Below are 14,397 nucleotides of genomic sequence, written 5' to 3'. Positions count from 1 at the left end.
GTTGTCTCGAGGACCTTCTCTAGTGGCTCTTCGAAATATTTCATTGCAAGTAAAAACTTTTGACTCAAGTCACCTTTGGCTAGGTCAGGGCTGGAGAAGATGAAATCGCTGTTCTCGCATCCTTCAGGCAAACCGAGCTCTGTGCAAGGAAAATTAAGGATCTCGATTGAAATATCTTCGAGTCCCGGGTTCTCTTGGTTGAATGACTTGATGGGTTTCTCGAAGAAGAGCTTGGAGTTGAGAGATGTAGTGAGTATAGTGGATTTAGCTCCTTTGGTGGCGAAGAGCTTGGCCATGTCCAGAGTTGGTATCATGTGGCCATGAGCCATGAAAGGGAAGAGCAAGAAATGGAGCTTAGAGACTTCGCTTGAAGTTCCCATGTTTTGCTGATGACAAATCAAGATCTGGAGGTTATGTAGAGCCAATTATACAAATTTCTATAAAGAAGATAAGTCGTTTGAGAATCAAATGTATACAAGAAGCTTAAAAGATAAAAAGTAAGAGTATGAAGTTTGGCAGCCACTAGCCAGCGCTGCGTTTATATGGAAAACACAATATTTAAAAACTATAAATAAACTTTCCATACAAATCTAACATACATAATCTAATCCCTGTTATATTATATTATTATAAGATCGTGTTATATAGTCCAAAACTGCATCGTTTCTGCCAACAATATATGAATAGTGTTGCAAACTGTGTTTTGATTTACAATCACAAAAGGACAAATTCCGATAGATCAATGTTTCTAAAGAAGTTGTAGAGATCAGATTTGTTTTGTCTTCCATTATTCTTGTCTAACGTTGAAAATGACATATGTCTAATCACAACAAAACGTATGAATGATATCCTCACCATTCTCATGAAAAGGAGTTAAATCTTCACGTCATGGCATTCGTCATTCTTCTTTTGTTAGTTCTATCTTCAAAACAAATAATTGGTGATTTATTTGCAAGATCACAATTTATAGTCATCCCGTCAAGTTGGGCTTCCCCTTATTGGGCCTAAACCGAAACCCTTCGATTTTACAACAATAAACCGTAATTGGATTCGAAGCGGTGAGATGGTTATCTCATCGGTTTGCCTCAAATCAATTCTTGAAATTTCATCCTTGTAAATCAATCATTAGAGTTTTTGTAGTTGTACATGCATATAGGAAATTAGTATCACTTGCTTGTAGCTGCAAAAAATAATATTTTTAATTTATTAAATATGAACAAAAGTTAATAATTTATGACATTGAGTAATTTAATTTACCTCATAGGTTGGATTTATTAAAAAGATTTTCATCAATCCTTCCAATTTTTAACTTCTCCTATTGATCCAGCATAAGAGATGTTTGATATCATCAAAGCTGTTGAATTTGCCAATAATGGTTAGCATATGACAAATAACACGTTATACTTATAATCAATATATACATGTATATAAATATTAATAATATTATCTAACAAACAAACATTAGCAACAAACAAAAAAACATATTTCAATTTTCATAACAATTCCATCCCTAAATAATGGTCTTATACATCAATCATTATTAAGCTATAAAAAAGGATCTTCTCATAATAATGAATCTCCGTGATTAATTTATTATTAATCATTATCAATTTTGCTCATCAATAAGTAAACTAAAGGTTGGCTGCGTTTAAAGTTGTGTAAATATTGATTATTTTAATATGTTTAAATGTGTAAATTGATTAGTGATAGGTGTTTATTGATGTAATAATGTTGGAAAATATACAAATCCAACAAACGAAATCTTGAAAAAGTAAGATCAATAGTATGTGAGGTTGATTATCTTAAGTGGCTACATCAATTTGTTGTTCTCTCACGTGGAGAGACATAGGTTTGTATGAAAGATACAATCTCACATTTGAAATTAATTATACTGCAATTTTATATCATAATGTATATGTTTTATATTTAAAGGTGTTATGCACTGTTTGCATTAGTATACTTGAACATGTTCCGCACAAGTTTGACTACGAGTTGACTATGATTTTCTAACGTAAATCTTTCTATATATGATTTACCTAGAACACAGCTATCAAGAAAAGAGTTAATAATTTTTTTGATTAAATAGCTTATTCGGTAGACAAACTTTTATAAGTCATTTTTAATATATATTCAGGTTTACTTTATTAACGAGTAAGCTAAAGTGGTTCAAGTATCTAAATGCACAATCGAAGTTCTATATGAAAAAGGTGCTTTAGTTGAGTACCACGGTGGTAGACATAAACATGGTTTACTTCGCATTGATGAGTTCTCTTGCAAGGTATGTCCTGATCTTAAATTTTGATTTTGTTCGGTTTTGATGTTGGATTCTTTGTGAGAGATGTGATGTCTTCGGTTTGGTTGTTTTTTTGTATAGGTATCAAAGGTTTCTGATGTGCTATCTATTGGACAGCAAATCATATTAAAATGCATCATAAAAATGTTCCATGACATCAATGAGTTTTCTTTGAAAGAACTGGAAATCAGAGTTTGAACACTGTTTAGAAGTTATTTGAGCAATATTTATGTGTTTTGCACTTAAAAAGTTGCAAACTTAGTCTATTTCATTTGTACCATATTTCAATCACGCAGTTTACACAAAACTTTTATGTGTTATGTTTGTAGTTGGAAACAATTATGATGTGCGCAGTTGCGCACAACATCTCTCTCTTTTGCAGTTTTATTATTTTTTAAGTTTCACTTTTTCAACATGGTCTCGTTAATTTTATTAACCATCATCGTATTTAGTATAGATTATCATCATCAAAAATAATTTGGGCTTGGGCTTCCCATTACTGGGGTTCCGGTTTTGTAACGATAAACCGTTAATTGGATTCTGAACGGAGAGATGGTTTTCTCATCGGTTTGACTGTGTGTGTGTTGTTTTCCTCTCTTCAAACAGAACTTTAAATTGAAACCGAATTTGTCGAGCAGTTTTATTGAATCAATCGTCAAAGTAGTGATCTTTTCATTAAAAATTTGATTTGTCTTTGTCCAGTGCTTTTTGCTTTCGTTAATCTTTCTTTGGTTGTTTCGTTAGTTTGTCCTCATGCCCGACGACGATAAAGAGTTGCAGCAGGAACCCAAGGAAGAAGACTGCTATGTTTGGGACAGCGATACGCAGCTCTATATCCATCACAGGCTACGTCTCTTTCCAAATTCACTCCTTTTCTCTCGACTCTAAGGATTTTATTTTATTTGCCTAATTTCCTTAGCTCGCTGTTTAGGTCTAATGATGTCCTTGTGTTAAAAAGCTTGGATCTTTCATAATTTTACAATATAAAAATAATGCAGTGTATCTGCTATTAGGAGTGTTATGAAAAAAGGCTGATACTTTATTGAGATTGATGCTTGATCGATTTTAACTAACAGCTCTCCTTGCACATGCCGTATGTTTTTGATAACTGTATTGGTTTTTAGGATGCTAACTTCATGTTTTGTGAATTGCAGTAGTGGGTTTTATCATGATCCAAATGCTGGTTGGTATTATTGTAGCAAGGATGGTCGTTACTACAAGCATGAGAATGGCGAATATGTTCCCTTGGAATATGAAGAGTCTGGTGCGAACCCTTCTGGTCCTGGAGATATTGTCACTTGTGATCTATCCGAAGATGACTCAAGCAGAAACTATGATCTTTCTCAGGTTGAGAATGTAGAAAATGAGTGTAAAGTTTCACTGAGAAATCCTGGAGAAACTCCTTCAGGTGAGATTACATGTAGGATTCTGATGATATATTCAATAGCATCTATAAATAGATTAATAGATAACTGATGGACACTTTATTTGCTCGTAAGAGCCAACAGGGTACTCAAATGACCAGGAACTTGAACATCCTCAACGACCTTCCTCATGGTAGGTTATATATCTTTTATTGTCATTGAAACTTATATATCTTTCTTCATCATATGGCTTATGAAACTTGCTTTCTTTCCTTTGGATCAGGGTGGAAGATACACTTATCGAAATTTATCTGGCTGGTTATAAACAACAGCCCAGTTATTCCAGCAATAAGATGCCTTCAGGGGAAAATACTCAGGATCATCATATGTTGTCAGCTAATGGTCTTTGCCTGGGATAGTGCTTATTAGCCTTTTATATTGCAAACTTTGGAATGAATTTGCTCTTCAAGTTTGAAAATTTTAGGAGAGAAGCTACAATTGTGTTTGTTCTCCAGGAGACGATGAGGCTGAGGAACTTGAAGAGGGAGAATGGATTCCTGAAGAGGATTTTGATCCACAGGAAGACAACTTCAATGAAGGTTTTTATCTCCTTATGTCCTTGTCATTTGCTTTCATTCTGCTCTTGGTTATGGACTTATGGTTATTGATATATAAAGCTAAATATATCCTTATTCCTCGTGGTGTATGGTATTGTTCTCTCGTAGGCTGATCCCAATGTTGAATGATTAACTAGCCCGTAATGTTGTGAGAGAATTTTCAATTTTTTCTTTAGCTCAAATTCATAGCTTTGATGCTCAAAGTTTCATTTCTAGATGCTCCTTCAAGCGAGGAAGAAAGATGGCTAGCTCAATATGGTCAAGTGATTGAATTCCCTGAGAAGACTCTGCCTGAGATCCCGTCTGTTGATTTGTGGGATTGGAAACTTGTTTCGGAAACCAAAGAAGCTTTAGCTGACAGTGAACAGGTGGCTAGGTTAGTAGGGAGGCTGGTCAGACGGTCTGCCAACCTTCATCCATCTGTGGCTTCTGGTGGCACACTTCTCAAAACTGCTCCAATTTGCGAAGCAAGACTTCACCTAGTGCGAGTTAGGACAGGTTTACCTCTTTCCTTCTGCCTTGTTCCTGTGAAGTTTGAACAAATATTGTTTTGCTGGATCGGTTTTTGTTAACCTTGTCTGATTTGTTATATGGGGAACCCTAGAAAACGAATTTGATTTTCATATCATTTGTTCCAGGTCAGGTCTATAAACTTCGAAATCCTAGTGCTAAATACCTTGCATCCTTGTCAGTATATGACTCCTCCAACCCAACAAAAGATTGGGGATTCCCTGATATTTCAACTGCATGGAAAAATCCTGATTCAAAACGCAAAGGTAAGAAGGTAAAACCAAAACTTGACTGCAAACTTACAGTGAAGCATCGTGAAGTCTACATGACTGAAGAGGTACTCCATGTCCACTTTCATGGCTAAATCCTTGTATATTATGTTTCAGAATGTGTGTGAAGGGTGTTAACATCCTGCTTTTTGAACCTCTGCCAATATCTAGCAGGAGATAAAACGCAAAGCTAAGAAGGTGAAACCAAAAACTGACTGCAACCTTACAGTGAAGCCTCGTGAAGTCGACATGTTTAAAGAGGTACTGCAAAATCCACCTACATGGCTGAGTTCTTGTATTTTACGTTTCAGAATGTTTGTGAAGGATGGTAACATCCTGCTTCTTGAGAAATTCTGCCAAATATCTAGCAGGAGACAGAAAGCAAAGCTAAGAAGGTGAAACAAAAAACTGACTGCAAACTCACAGTGAAGCCACGAGATGAAGTGAATATGATTGAAGAGGTACTCCAAATCCACCTTCATGACTGGATTCTTGTATAGTATGTTTCAGAATGTTTGCGCAAGATGTAAACATCCTGTGTCTTGAAGTTCTGCCCGATCTCTAGCAGAGACATTTTTCTAAAGCTCTCTGTATGGGGGCTTCCAGTGAGAACCTTGGTAAGCTACTATTGTGAGATTTTCATTCTTGTTCGTTGTTGTTTTATCAGGAGAGAAGCTGTACATACAGAGATAGAGCAGCTGAGAGAAGAAATTTGCATGGTGGATATGGTGTTGGGCCAGGTCAAAAAGGAACAATGGTAGACGATAACACGGACGAGCATTCAGCTTCTGAAGAGGATGCTGCAGCAGAAGCATTGGAGTTATCATTTGGATCTGGAAGTTATGCAAGGAGAATAATGGGAAACATGGGTTGGAAGGAGGTAACATGTGAATCTATTACTTCTGAGTTTTGATGTTATTTGGTGTCAGCCAGTCAGCGTAAATATGGTAATTGGGGATATGGTAATGCAGGGTGAGACGCTGGGGAAGAATTCAAAAGGTTTGGTTGAACCGGTACAAGCAGTGGGCAACACTGGGAACGTAGGGCTAGGTTTTCCTCAAAGGAGAAGGAAATAATCTGAAGAACCAGATTAGCAGATTTTCTCTTTATTTTAAGATTATGTGAAGCTGTGTAACTATAGTACTTGGATTGGCTTTTGTAACAAGAGCTTCTATGAGAATGAGGTTGCATATAGTATTAGATAAGGTGGTTTTCTACGGATTTCATGGTTACTATGTATGTTGGTTTCTTTTCCTATAATCGTAGAGATGTCCATTTTCTCTTCTGGGTTGAACCAGTCAATTTAATAATATAAGCGGGATAGGCAGTTTCTTTGAAATCAGTGACTTTTGAATAAAAGCTATGTCAACAAAGTGCTATTTCCATTTTTGCAGAGGTGTATTTGGGTGACTTGTTCCATTTCAGGAAAATTGCTTAATCATGTATATAATATTTGAGTTTCTTCTAGATTACACATAAAAATGGTTATAATCTTCTCTTAAACTTGAAAACTTTATTCATCATCTTTATTAATTGGTCTCTACAAAGAAAGACTCGACTTAATCATGCCACTTAAAACTTCAAAAGATGCAAATGCATTTTAAGTTATGGCTTGGGATGTTCAATTTGAGGGAGACCATTGGACGCATTCTAGTAAATCACATGTGGAAGACTTTTGTTTTTGTCTTCCATCCTTAACAGTCTCAGCCGTCGTATATCATCCGCATAGTTATTGTATTTGACTCATCAAGTGGTGGTGTGCGTAGAATATCTATCTATCTAGTCGTGAATCTTTGAGAAACTGTGGATAGATAAGAGTTATCCATTGTGTGGTTGTGTGGAGAACCCGTGTGCCGCCGCCGTGTTATAAAAGGAATTAAATAGAGTTATCTACTCTCTAAACCGTCGTTAAACCCTATCTTTTGACATTTTTATCAAACATTGAAGTTTTGATTGAATTCATATTGAGAAGTTTTGTAGCAACTTTATCATTCGTCAAATATTATTAACTAATGGAAGAAAACGAGTAATAGAATAATTAAGAGAAAATAATATTTTAAAAAACGCGTAAATATAAAAGCCGTGGCGAGAAAAAGAGTTTAATTATGTAAAATCTAAAATGTCAAAATTACGGTCAGCGGCTTACGATACGCGTCTTGTTCAATGAAAGCAACTTCTGCGTTTCTTCATCAAACAAAAAAAGTTGTTATTTAAAAACGCCCGATTCTCTCTTAGATTCAGCTTCTTCATTCATTACTTTTTTTTTTTTCTCAATCTCTTTGTTTTCTTACAAACCCTAATCTCTCTTAATCAAATCCAATTCTTCAATCAAAAAACTCATGTCGACGATGGCGGGTATACAAGGCCAGGTTCTCGAGGTCACTGGTTCGTATATTCTTTTTCCTTCTTTCTCTCGTCCCTAATTTGTGACACCTATGAATATTCCTTTTTTTCTTTAATTTGATCACATAAAAGGTGCTAACTTTATTTTAATTTATGGGATTCTTTTGATTTTTTTGTTTCAGTTGTTGGGTGCCAGAAATTGAAAGATACAGAATGGTTTTCAAGGCAAGATCCATACGTCGTCCTTGAGTATAGCAGCTCAAGGCACCGTACCAGAACCTGCACAGGTCATTATTAGCTCTTTATATGATTTGTTTTCAGATCCATCAAAATTGCGGTTTTTGTTGAACAAAGTTAAGATCTTTCTATTCTTAAGACGGTTTGAAGCTTGGTTTACTAATCTATAAATGAATTTTGATTGAATGGGTTTGTTGTTTTCAGATGGTGGAAAGAACGCTGTTTTCCAAGAGAAGTTTATGTTCACTTTGCTTGAAGGGCTTAGGGATCTTAAGGTTGCTGTCTGGAATAGCAATACCCTCTCCACTGATGACTTCATTGGCAATGCAACGTAATGTCACTTTTCCACCCATATGTGTGTGTTTGTGTTTCTTTAATGCTTAGATGAAACTACTGAATTTGGATTTGGAATTGAGTCTTTTGCTGTCTGTTTGTTTTGATTAGGATTCAATTGCAGAAGGTTCTTTCTCAGGGATACGATGACTGCACCTGGACTCTGCAGACTAAAACTGGGAGGTATGAACCATTAGCTTTTACTTGTCTTTTGCTTCCTTTTGCATTGAGTATCATGTTTGGTAATCGGTAGTTGCATATTGCACATTGGTCTAGCTGATTTTGGTGGTGGACTTGCTCATTATCAATGAAACTTTTTATGTGGTTTGTATTATATAGTGATTGAAAATGTAGATATCACCAGTTTGTGTCCCCACTCTGCTTTCTACTAGTGAAGTTTTAGTTCTTGCCAATTTACTTACATTGCTGACCTGACCTGGTTTTGTTCACTGATCAGGGTCGTTATGTGAGTTCCTAGTCATTTTTGGTGTTAGTTAATAGAATTGCAAACTGCTTGAATTCAAAGAACTTGCTTTCATTTTGAATCTGTGAATTACTTGTTCTTTTCATTAGTAATATTATGTGGATAATTATTACGATGAGAAGCTTTGAATGTTCTGTTTCTACGTCGAGCACACACACAATTGCTGTAGCATTGAGATGGGGTTTCTCTGGAACTTATGAAAAACAGCTAGACATTTTGAGATGTATGGAGCTGCTTTTGTCTGTTGTTAGGTTACCTATGAAGTTTCGTGTAAACATTGTGGCATCAAATTAGGATTTCTTAAAACTGGTCCCTGAGGTATACCATATTTGTTTCTGAGTAGAAGAAAGTTATAGATGCATGCGCACAATCAACTAGTTTTCCAGTCCATAGCTATGTGTTTTGTTTTCTTAAATCCCTGAAAAGTCGGTTACAATATGCAACAAAATCTGTAGCTTGACTTGAACTCAGCCATAGCTCTTGGATTATTAAACCTTCTGAAAATGCATCTCAACCTTTCTGTCTTTCAGATTCGCTGGAGAAGTAAGACTCATACTGCATTATGCAGGAGCAAAGGTAAAGTCTGAGACTCAGTTAACGACATTGTTTTACATGTTCTATTATTATAAACAAAAGTCTAAACATACAATCCTTTCTTGGTACGCAGAAACATAATTACGGGTCTGCGCCATCAGCTCCATATGCGCCTCAAGTGCCTCAATACTCAGCACCTCCTTCTGCATCTCCGTATTCATCAGCACCATACACTGGACCATCTCTATACCCACAAGTACAACAATACCCTCATCCACCATCAGGATACCCACCAGCTGCAGCTTATCCTCCTCCGCCATCTGCTTATCCTCCTCCGNTGTTTTACATGTTCTATTATTATAAACAAAAGTCTAAACATACAATCCATTCTTGGTACGCAGAAACATAATTACGGGTCTGCGCCATCAGCTCCATATGCGCCTCAAGTGCCTCAATACTCAGCACCTCCTTCTGCATCTCCGTATTCATCAGCACCATACACTGGACCATCTCTATACCCACAAGTACAACAATACCCTCATCCACCATCAGGATACCCACCAGCTGCAGCTTATCCTCCTCAGCCATCTGCTTATCCTCCTCCTCCGTCAACCTCGGCTTACCCTCCGGTTCCTTCAGCTTACCCTCCTCCTCCACCATCCTCTACTTACCCTCCTTCTCCATACCCTCCTCAACAATCATATTACCCACAAGGTACATCTAAATGTTTCCTTTCTTTTTCGGTTTATGTGCTTCAACTGACAGCGCTTACTTTTCTCTTAACTATTTCTCAATGGTGGTTGATCTTTGTTTCCAGGTCCATACCCAGGACAATACCCACCTCCTCCTCCGTACTAAAAGCTCCGGCGTTTAGAATAAAGTTGTTTATGAATGTATAGAGATAATAGTGACGGTGTTTTCTAGAATTTGGTGACAAATTTATTTCCTTTTTTAAAAATCTTCCTTGTGCAACTTCTAGCGTGATTTGTTAATTTTTGTGATGGTCAGTTAAAGAAGAAGTTTGAATCTTTTTCATATTAGTCAGATCGCATATTTCTCTTGTAATTCTATTGAGTTATTGCTCTAAACCCCTTTGTTAATAAATGAATCATCATTCCTCAAGAGGTTCGGCAATTCTGAAACTTGTAATCAGACAATTAGAAAAAGTTAATTTGGTCAATGTGTCCTTATAGTTTATTTTAAACATTAAACAAAAAAATATCATTGTTGACAATCGCCACAAAAAGGAGTAGAATTTTAGTTAAATTAGCCGACAGATTTACTGCACTTTGGTTTCTCGATCTCTACTCCAATGAGTAATAAGTGGGTAAAGCGGGAAACAGCAAAAGATACTATTACACATTTTATTCAATAAAATAAAGAAACTACTAAAAAGAAAAAAAAATAAAGAAATTCCCCATTTAATATCAAATAAAAATAATATATTTGGGGCAAGTAAAAGACAAACGTAAAAACCAACTCGCCTTGTCTCATAAATCAATCACTCTTCATTTCACACTCCTTCCCACTTCCATCCAGCTTTTCTCCTCACTCTCTCTCTCTCTCTAGTCTCTCTTTTGTAGCTCTCTCCCCTGCTGCTACCCTATAGCTAAAACCACTGCACGTTTCCAAAGAGAGGCAGATGAGTCTCTCTCTGAGAGATTTTCTCTCTATCATCATCTTATCTTCTTCTTCTGTGTAATGATGATCCTCTCAGCCAACAACAATTCATTATCAACAATATAGAATAGAAGATCTTTTATCTTTCTTCTCATTCTTGAGTTTTCATTCCCCACAATGGCGATTCCCAAGGAGGAAGAAGCTCGAGAAGAGCAGAGCAATTCATTTCTTCTTGATGCTCTCTACTGCGAAGAAGAAGAGCAATGGGAAGAAGACGAAGAAGGAGAACAAGTTGAAGAGAACAACTCTTCCTTTTCTCCATTCGTTCTTCTTCAACAAGATTTGTACTGGGAAGACGAAGATCTGGTCACTCTCTTCACCAAAGAAGAAGAACAAGCTGAACTCGGCAGCTGTCTCGATGATGTTTATCTCTCCACGGATCGAAAAGAAGCTGTGGGTTGGATTCTGAGAGTCAACGCTCATTATGGCTTCTCTACTCTGGCTGCTGTTTTAGCCATAACTTATCTCGATAAGTTCATCTGTAGCTACAGCTTACAGAGAGACAAACCGTGGATGCTTCAGCTCGTTTCTGTAGCTTGCCTCTCTCTTGCTGCTAAAGTCGAAGAAACCCAAGTCCCTCTTCTTCTAGACTTCCAAGTAATTATAAATCATGATACTTTGAGTTCAGTTTTACCTTAAAGTTTCTTCTTTTATCTCCTCTGTTCTCATCTCTCTGTTTTGTTTGTTTAGGTGGAGGAGACAAAGTATGTGTTTGAGGCCAAAACCATACAGAGAATGGAGCTACTGATCCTCTCTACTCTCGAGTGGAAGATGCATCTCATTACTCCAATTTCGTTTGTAGACCACATTATCAGGAGATTGGGACTTAAGAACAATGCTCACTGGGATTTTCTCAACAGATGCAACCGTCTCCTACTCTCTGTAATCTCCGGTTCGTAAACGACAACCGTATTTAAAAAACTCCATATCTTTGTACCATATACTAAATCTGAATAATCTTACATTCTTGTCTTATCTTCCTCCATTGTCGCTGTCAGATTCAAAATTTGTCGGGTACCTCCCATCAGTAGTTGCCGCAGCTACCATGTTGCGAATTATAGAGCAAGTTGAGCCCTTTGACCCTCTTTCATACCAAACTAATCTCCTTGGTGCTCTTCACTTAACTAAGGTTTAGCTTCTCTTAATCTTCCTACAACTAATAAAACTCTGTTTTTTAACTCAAGACATTTTTCTTAAAAAAACAACTCTGTGGTGTATTAACAGGAAAAGGTGAAAACTTGCTACGATTTAATCCTCCAACTACCAATGGACCGCATTGGTTTACAGATCCAAAACCAATCTTCCCGGAAACGCAAGAGTCACGAATCATTATCATCATCGTTGAACAGTCCAAGCTGTGTCATCGATTCAAATCCTTTCAATAGCGATGAAAGCTCCAACGATTCGTGGTCAGCGAGTTCGTACAATCCAACATCGTCGCAGCAGCAACAACCTTCGTTAAAGAAGATGAGAGGAGCTCAAGAGAATGATACGAAGAAGACGATTTTGCATCTGCCTTGTGCAATCGTAGCCACTCCATGATCGACGAAAGCTCGATTTCGTTTTTTTTTTCCGGTTTATATATATATTACTGTCTTTATTTTAAATTTTGAGAACAAATCTTTGTATCTTTCCCCGTTTGCATATACAAAATGTCGCGAATGCCCTTAGTTTCCATGGCTTGATAGAGTTAATGGTGGAGGGTATTCATGACATTTGACTGCATGGGATGTGATGAAGAGACAATTAGAGAAATAATAATAGTCGTTGCGTAAATTTTGGGCCGTAATCTCCGGTGTTATTACTATTTTATTAATGTTAATAAATTATGACTGAGTAAGAGCATCAATACTGGCAGTTACTCTCAAGATACTAATAGATTAAAAAATTAAAAAGTAATAAAAAAAGAGGAAAGAGAGTTAGAACCGATACTAGCTAGAGCAATTTGAGAACCTAGCTGAGTAACTCATATAACACTTGGCATTATATTATTGGTTAAATTCTTATTTTATAATATATTTATTTGTTCAATAAATCATTTTCTACAAAAACATTAAAATAATATTTATAAAGTACTCACATGAGTACTCACTGGTAATGATGGTCTAAGTACGTTCTAAAAATCTAGTTTGCTGAAAAAGATTTAAGAGCAAACATGTAAAAGATTTTTGAGTTATATACGTAATTAATAAAAACAGCCATATATGATCTGAATCTGATAAACGAGTGGTGTATATATAATACTACAAAAATAAGATGACAAATCAAATATTTTAAACATGGAATGAGACAGTTACTAGTGTTTATGATCGAAAGTGAAGGATTTAGCGTTTTAGGCTTTTTGACTTGGTGAGAGGAGCCAATTATTGCTTTTTTCGGTCATTCTTTAAATAATAATTTTTTAAAAAATTAAAAACGGAAAGAAACAAAAGATTGAAAACGTAACACTGATAATATTGCTTTACATTTTTTCACGAAAGTCTTACTAAACCTGCTCCTAGGCGCGTATTATTGTATCAACTAAACCCAAATTATACTATACTATAACCCAACACAGTTAAAATAACTTAGATGAACATGTTAAGTTCTCGAAAACAGACATGATTAATAGGATCTTAAGTTAGTAAATAAACTTATAAACGTTTAAAAATAAACAGAGCAAACTTAATAGGATCGTTGACCAGTAGATAAAATTAATTACGACATAGAGACAAGAAGGAGGAAGTGTGTAGTACACGCGCCGTACATAGGTGAGTGGGTTGGACAAGAAACTAAAGTAGTAAAACCTGCTTCCACTCTCTGAGCACCTGGGATTAAGCCACGTGGTCAGTATCTTTCAACTCATCGTCACTAACATCAAATCATTATCTTTACTGTTCTTCTTATAGATTCAGTCTCTTTGCAAAGTAAAAAATTACTTATTTGTAGAAGCCAATATGACGATTAATTCTACTTTTAGATATAACAACAAATTGAATTTTACTCTTTTTTATATTAAACAAATATGAAACTGTAGTTTTGCTACGTTACCCACATTGTTTATAAAAATCAGTTTTTTTTTTTTTGTTATCACGGAAAAGGTTATATGATAATGCGTTTTGTATCACGAGAAAATATATTTATGTTATATTTGTTTAAATAAACAAGTGCCTTCAAGCTTTAAGGTGGTGAATCTTCGTTCCTTCTTCTTTTTCACTTTTTCTTTTCCAATTTCTTTTATTTTCTCTTTGGACTTTTATTTTTTAATTTTCTTTCTTTTGTTTCTAGCAATAGAAAGAAAAAAAAAACAAAAGAGAGCGAGAATTTAAATCTCAACTTTTTTCACGTGTGACACGAATTTTCTCCTTTTGGGGGTTTATCGTTCTTTTCTTTTTGACATTTAAATTTCTTTTAATTTCTTTGTTTAGAAAAAGTTGAATATAGCTGATGTCGTTTATTAACGCTCAGCCTCACGTCATACATATCATCAACTCTTCCCCTTTACGTAATCTTACAATACTACGTATACTACGTCTATCAAATTAAGCACACATATTAACATGTTCGCGAAGATAACTCTTTGTTCTTCATATATGTATATCATCTTCATTCATATGTTAATTATTATTGTTGTCGTTCTTGAGCAACGTATGCTAATATATAGGAACAAGTAATTAACGTACGTATATAAGTCACAATTAAACTGAAAATACTCAAATTTGAGTTTCTGCCAAAAAAAAAAAAAAAAAAAAAA

At 35.7% G+C, this 14,397-nt stretch overlaps 4 protein-coding genes across 11 annotated transcripts in view; 3 read left to right on the top strand and 1 right to left on the bottom strand.

Annotated features, from left to right (window-relative positions):
* The window catches only part of LOC104729822 (UDP-glycosyltransferase 73B1), an 8,946-nt gene extending 8,336 nt beyond the window's left edge, over positions 1-610 (bottom strand). Inside the window, exon 1 of one of the 2 annotated variants that reach the window (XM_010448834.1) lies at positions 176-610. In XM_010448834.1, coding sequence (XP_010447136.1) covers positions 176-380 — 205 coding nt within the window. In that variant the 5' untranslated portion in view covers positions 381-610. Of the gene's footprint in view, positions 1-14 lie in introns of both variants that reach the window. The other variant, XM_010448835.2, reaches the window with a different exon arrangement.
* On the top strand, positions 2,863-6,337 carry LOC104729820. 7 transcript variants are annotated; one of them, XM_010448833.2, is made up of 12 exons: positions 2,863-2,953; positions 3,038-3,138; positions 3,448-3,701; positions 3,802-3,850; positions 3,941-4,059; positions 4,173-4,256; positions 4,491-4,772; positions 4,913-5,121; positions 5,225-5,314; positions 5,422-5,514; positions 5,721-5,933; positions 6,025-6,337. In XM_010448833.2, exons 2-12 carry the CDS (start codon positions 3,047-3,049, stop codon positions 6,127-6,129), a joined length of 1,590 nt encoding a protein of 529 aa, XP_010447135.1. In that variant the 5' UTR covers positions 2,863-2,953; positions 3,038-3,046; the 3' UTR covers positions 6,130-6,337. The 7 variants fall into 7 exon arrangements, with proteins under 7 accessions (XP_010447135.1, XP_019089278.1, XP_019089281.1 ...); XM_019233733.1 differs by having other exon boundaries at positions 3,793-3,850; XM_019233736.1 differs by having other exon boundaries at positions 2,863-3,138.
* LOC104729818 (protein SRC2 homolog) lies at positions 7,211-10,118 on the top strand. Its single transcript, XM_010448826.2, has 7 exons — positions 7,211-7,438; positions 7,579-7,683; positions 7,838-7,964; positions 8,078-8,149; positions 8,981-9,026; positions 9,386-9,698; positions 9,802-10,118. The coding sequence occupies exons 1-7, from the start codon at positions 7,393-7,395 to the stop codon at positions 9,840-9,842; spliced, it is 750 nt and encodes a 249-aa protein (XP_010447128.1). The 5' UTR covers positions 7,211-7,392; the 3' UTR covers positions 9,843-10,118.
* Positions 10,458-12,453, top strand: LOC104729817 (cyclin-D3-1-like). The gene is made up of 4 exons (XM_010448824.2): positions 10,458-11,261; positions 11,355-11,556; positions 11,663-11,793; positions 11,889-12,453. Exons 1-4 carry the CDS (start codon positions 10,782-10,784, stop codon positions 12,204-12,206), a joined length of 1,131 nt encoding a protein of 376 aa, XP_010447126.1. The 5' UTR covers positions 10,458-10,781; the 3' UTR covers positions 12,207-12,453.

Source organism: Camelina sativa, chromosome 12, assembly GCF_000633955.1.
Source record: "Camelina sativa cultivar DH55 chromosome 12, Cs, whole genome shotgun sequence".
In the NCBI taxonomy this organism is placed as follows: Eukaryota; Viridiplantae; Streptophyta; class Magnoliopsida; order Brassicales; family Brassicaceae; genus Camelina; species Camelina sativa.
The sequence above is the reverse complement of the archived record's forward strand: the minus strand, read 5'-3'. Positions and strand labels throughout refer to the sequence as shown.

Coding starts and splice junctions, on each gene's coding strand:
- LOC104729817 (XM_010448824.2), top strand. CDS start 10,782: ATGGCGATTCCCAAGGAGGAAGAAGCTCGAGAAGAGCAGAGCAATTCA. Junction 11,262..11,354: donor CTCTTCTTCTAGACTTCCAA/GTAATTATAAAT, acceptor TTGTTTGTTTAG/GTGGAGGAGACAAAGTATGT. Junction 11,557..11,662: donor CCTACTCTCTGTAATCTCCG/GTTCGTAAACGA, acceptor TGTCGCTGTCAG/ATTCAAAATTTGTCGGGTAC.
- LOC104729820 (XM_019233733.1), top strand. CDS start 3,047: ATGCCCGACGACGATAAAGAGTTGCAGCAGGAACCCAAGGAAGAAGAC. Junction 5,122..5,224: donor AAGTCTACATGACTGAAGAG/GTACTCCATGTC, acceptor GCCAATATCTAG/CAGGAGATAAAACGCAAAGC. Junction 5,934..6,024: donor GAAACATGGGTTGGAAGGAG/GTAACATGTGAA, acceptor ATGGTAATGCAG/GGTGAGACGCTGGGGAAGAA.
- LOC104729818 (XM_010448826.2), top strand. CDS start 7,393: ATGTCGACGATGGCGGGTATACAAGGCCAGGTTCTCGAGGTCACTG. Junction 8,150..8,980: donor CTGCAGACTAAAACTGGGAG/GTATGAACCATT, acceptor TCTGTCTTTCAG/ATTCGCTGGAGAAGTAAGAC. Junction 9,699..9,801: donor ACAATCATATTACCCACAAG/GTACATCTAAAT, acceptor CTTTGTTTCCAG/GTCCATACCCAGGACAATAC.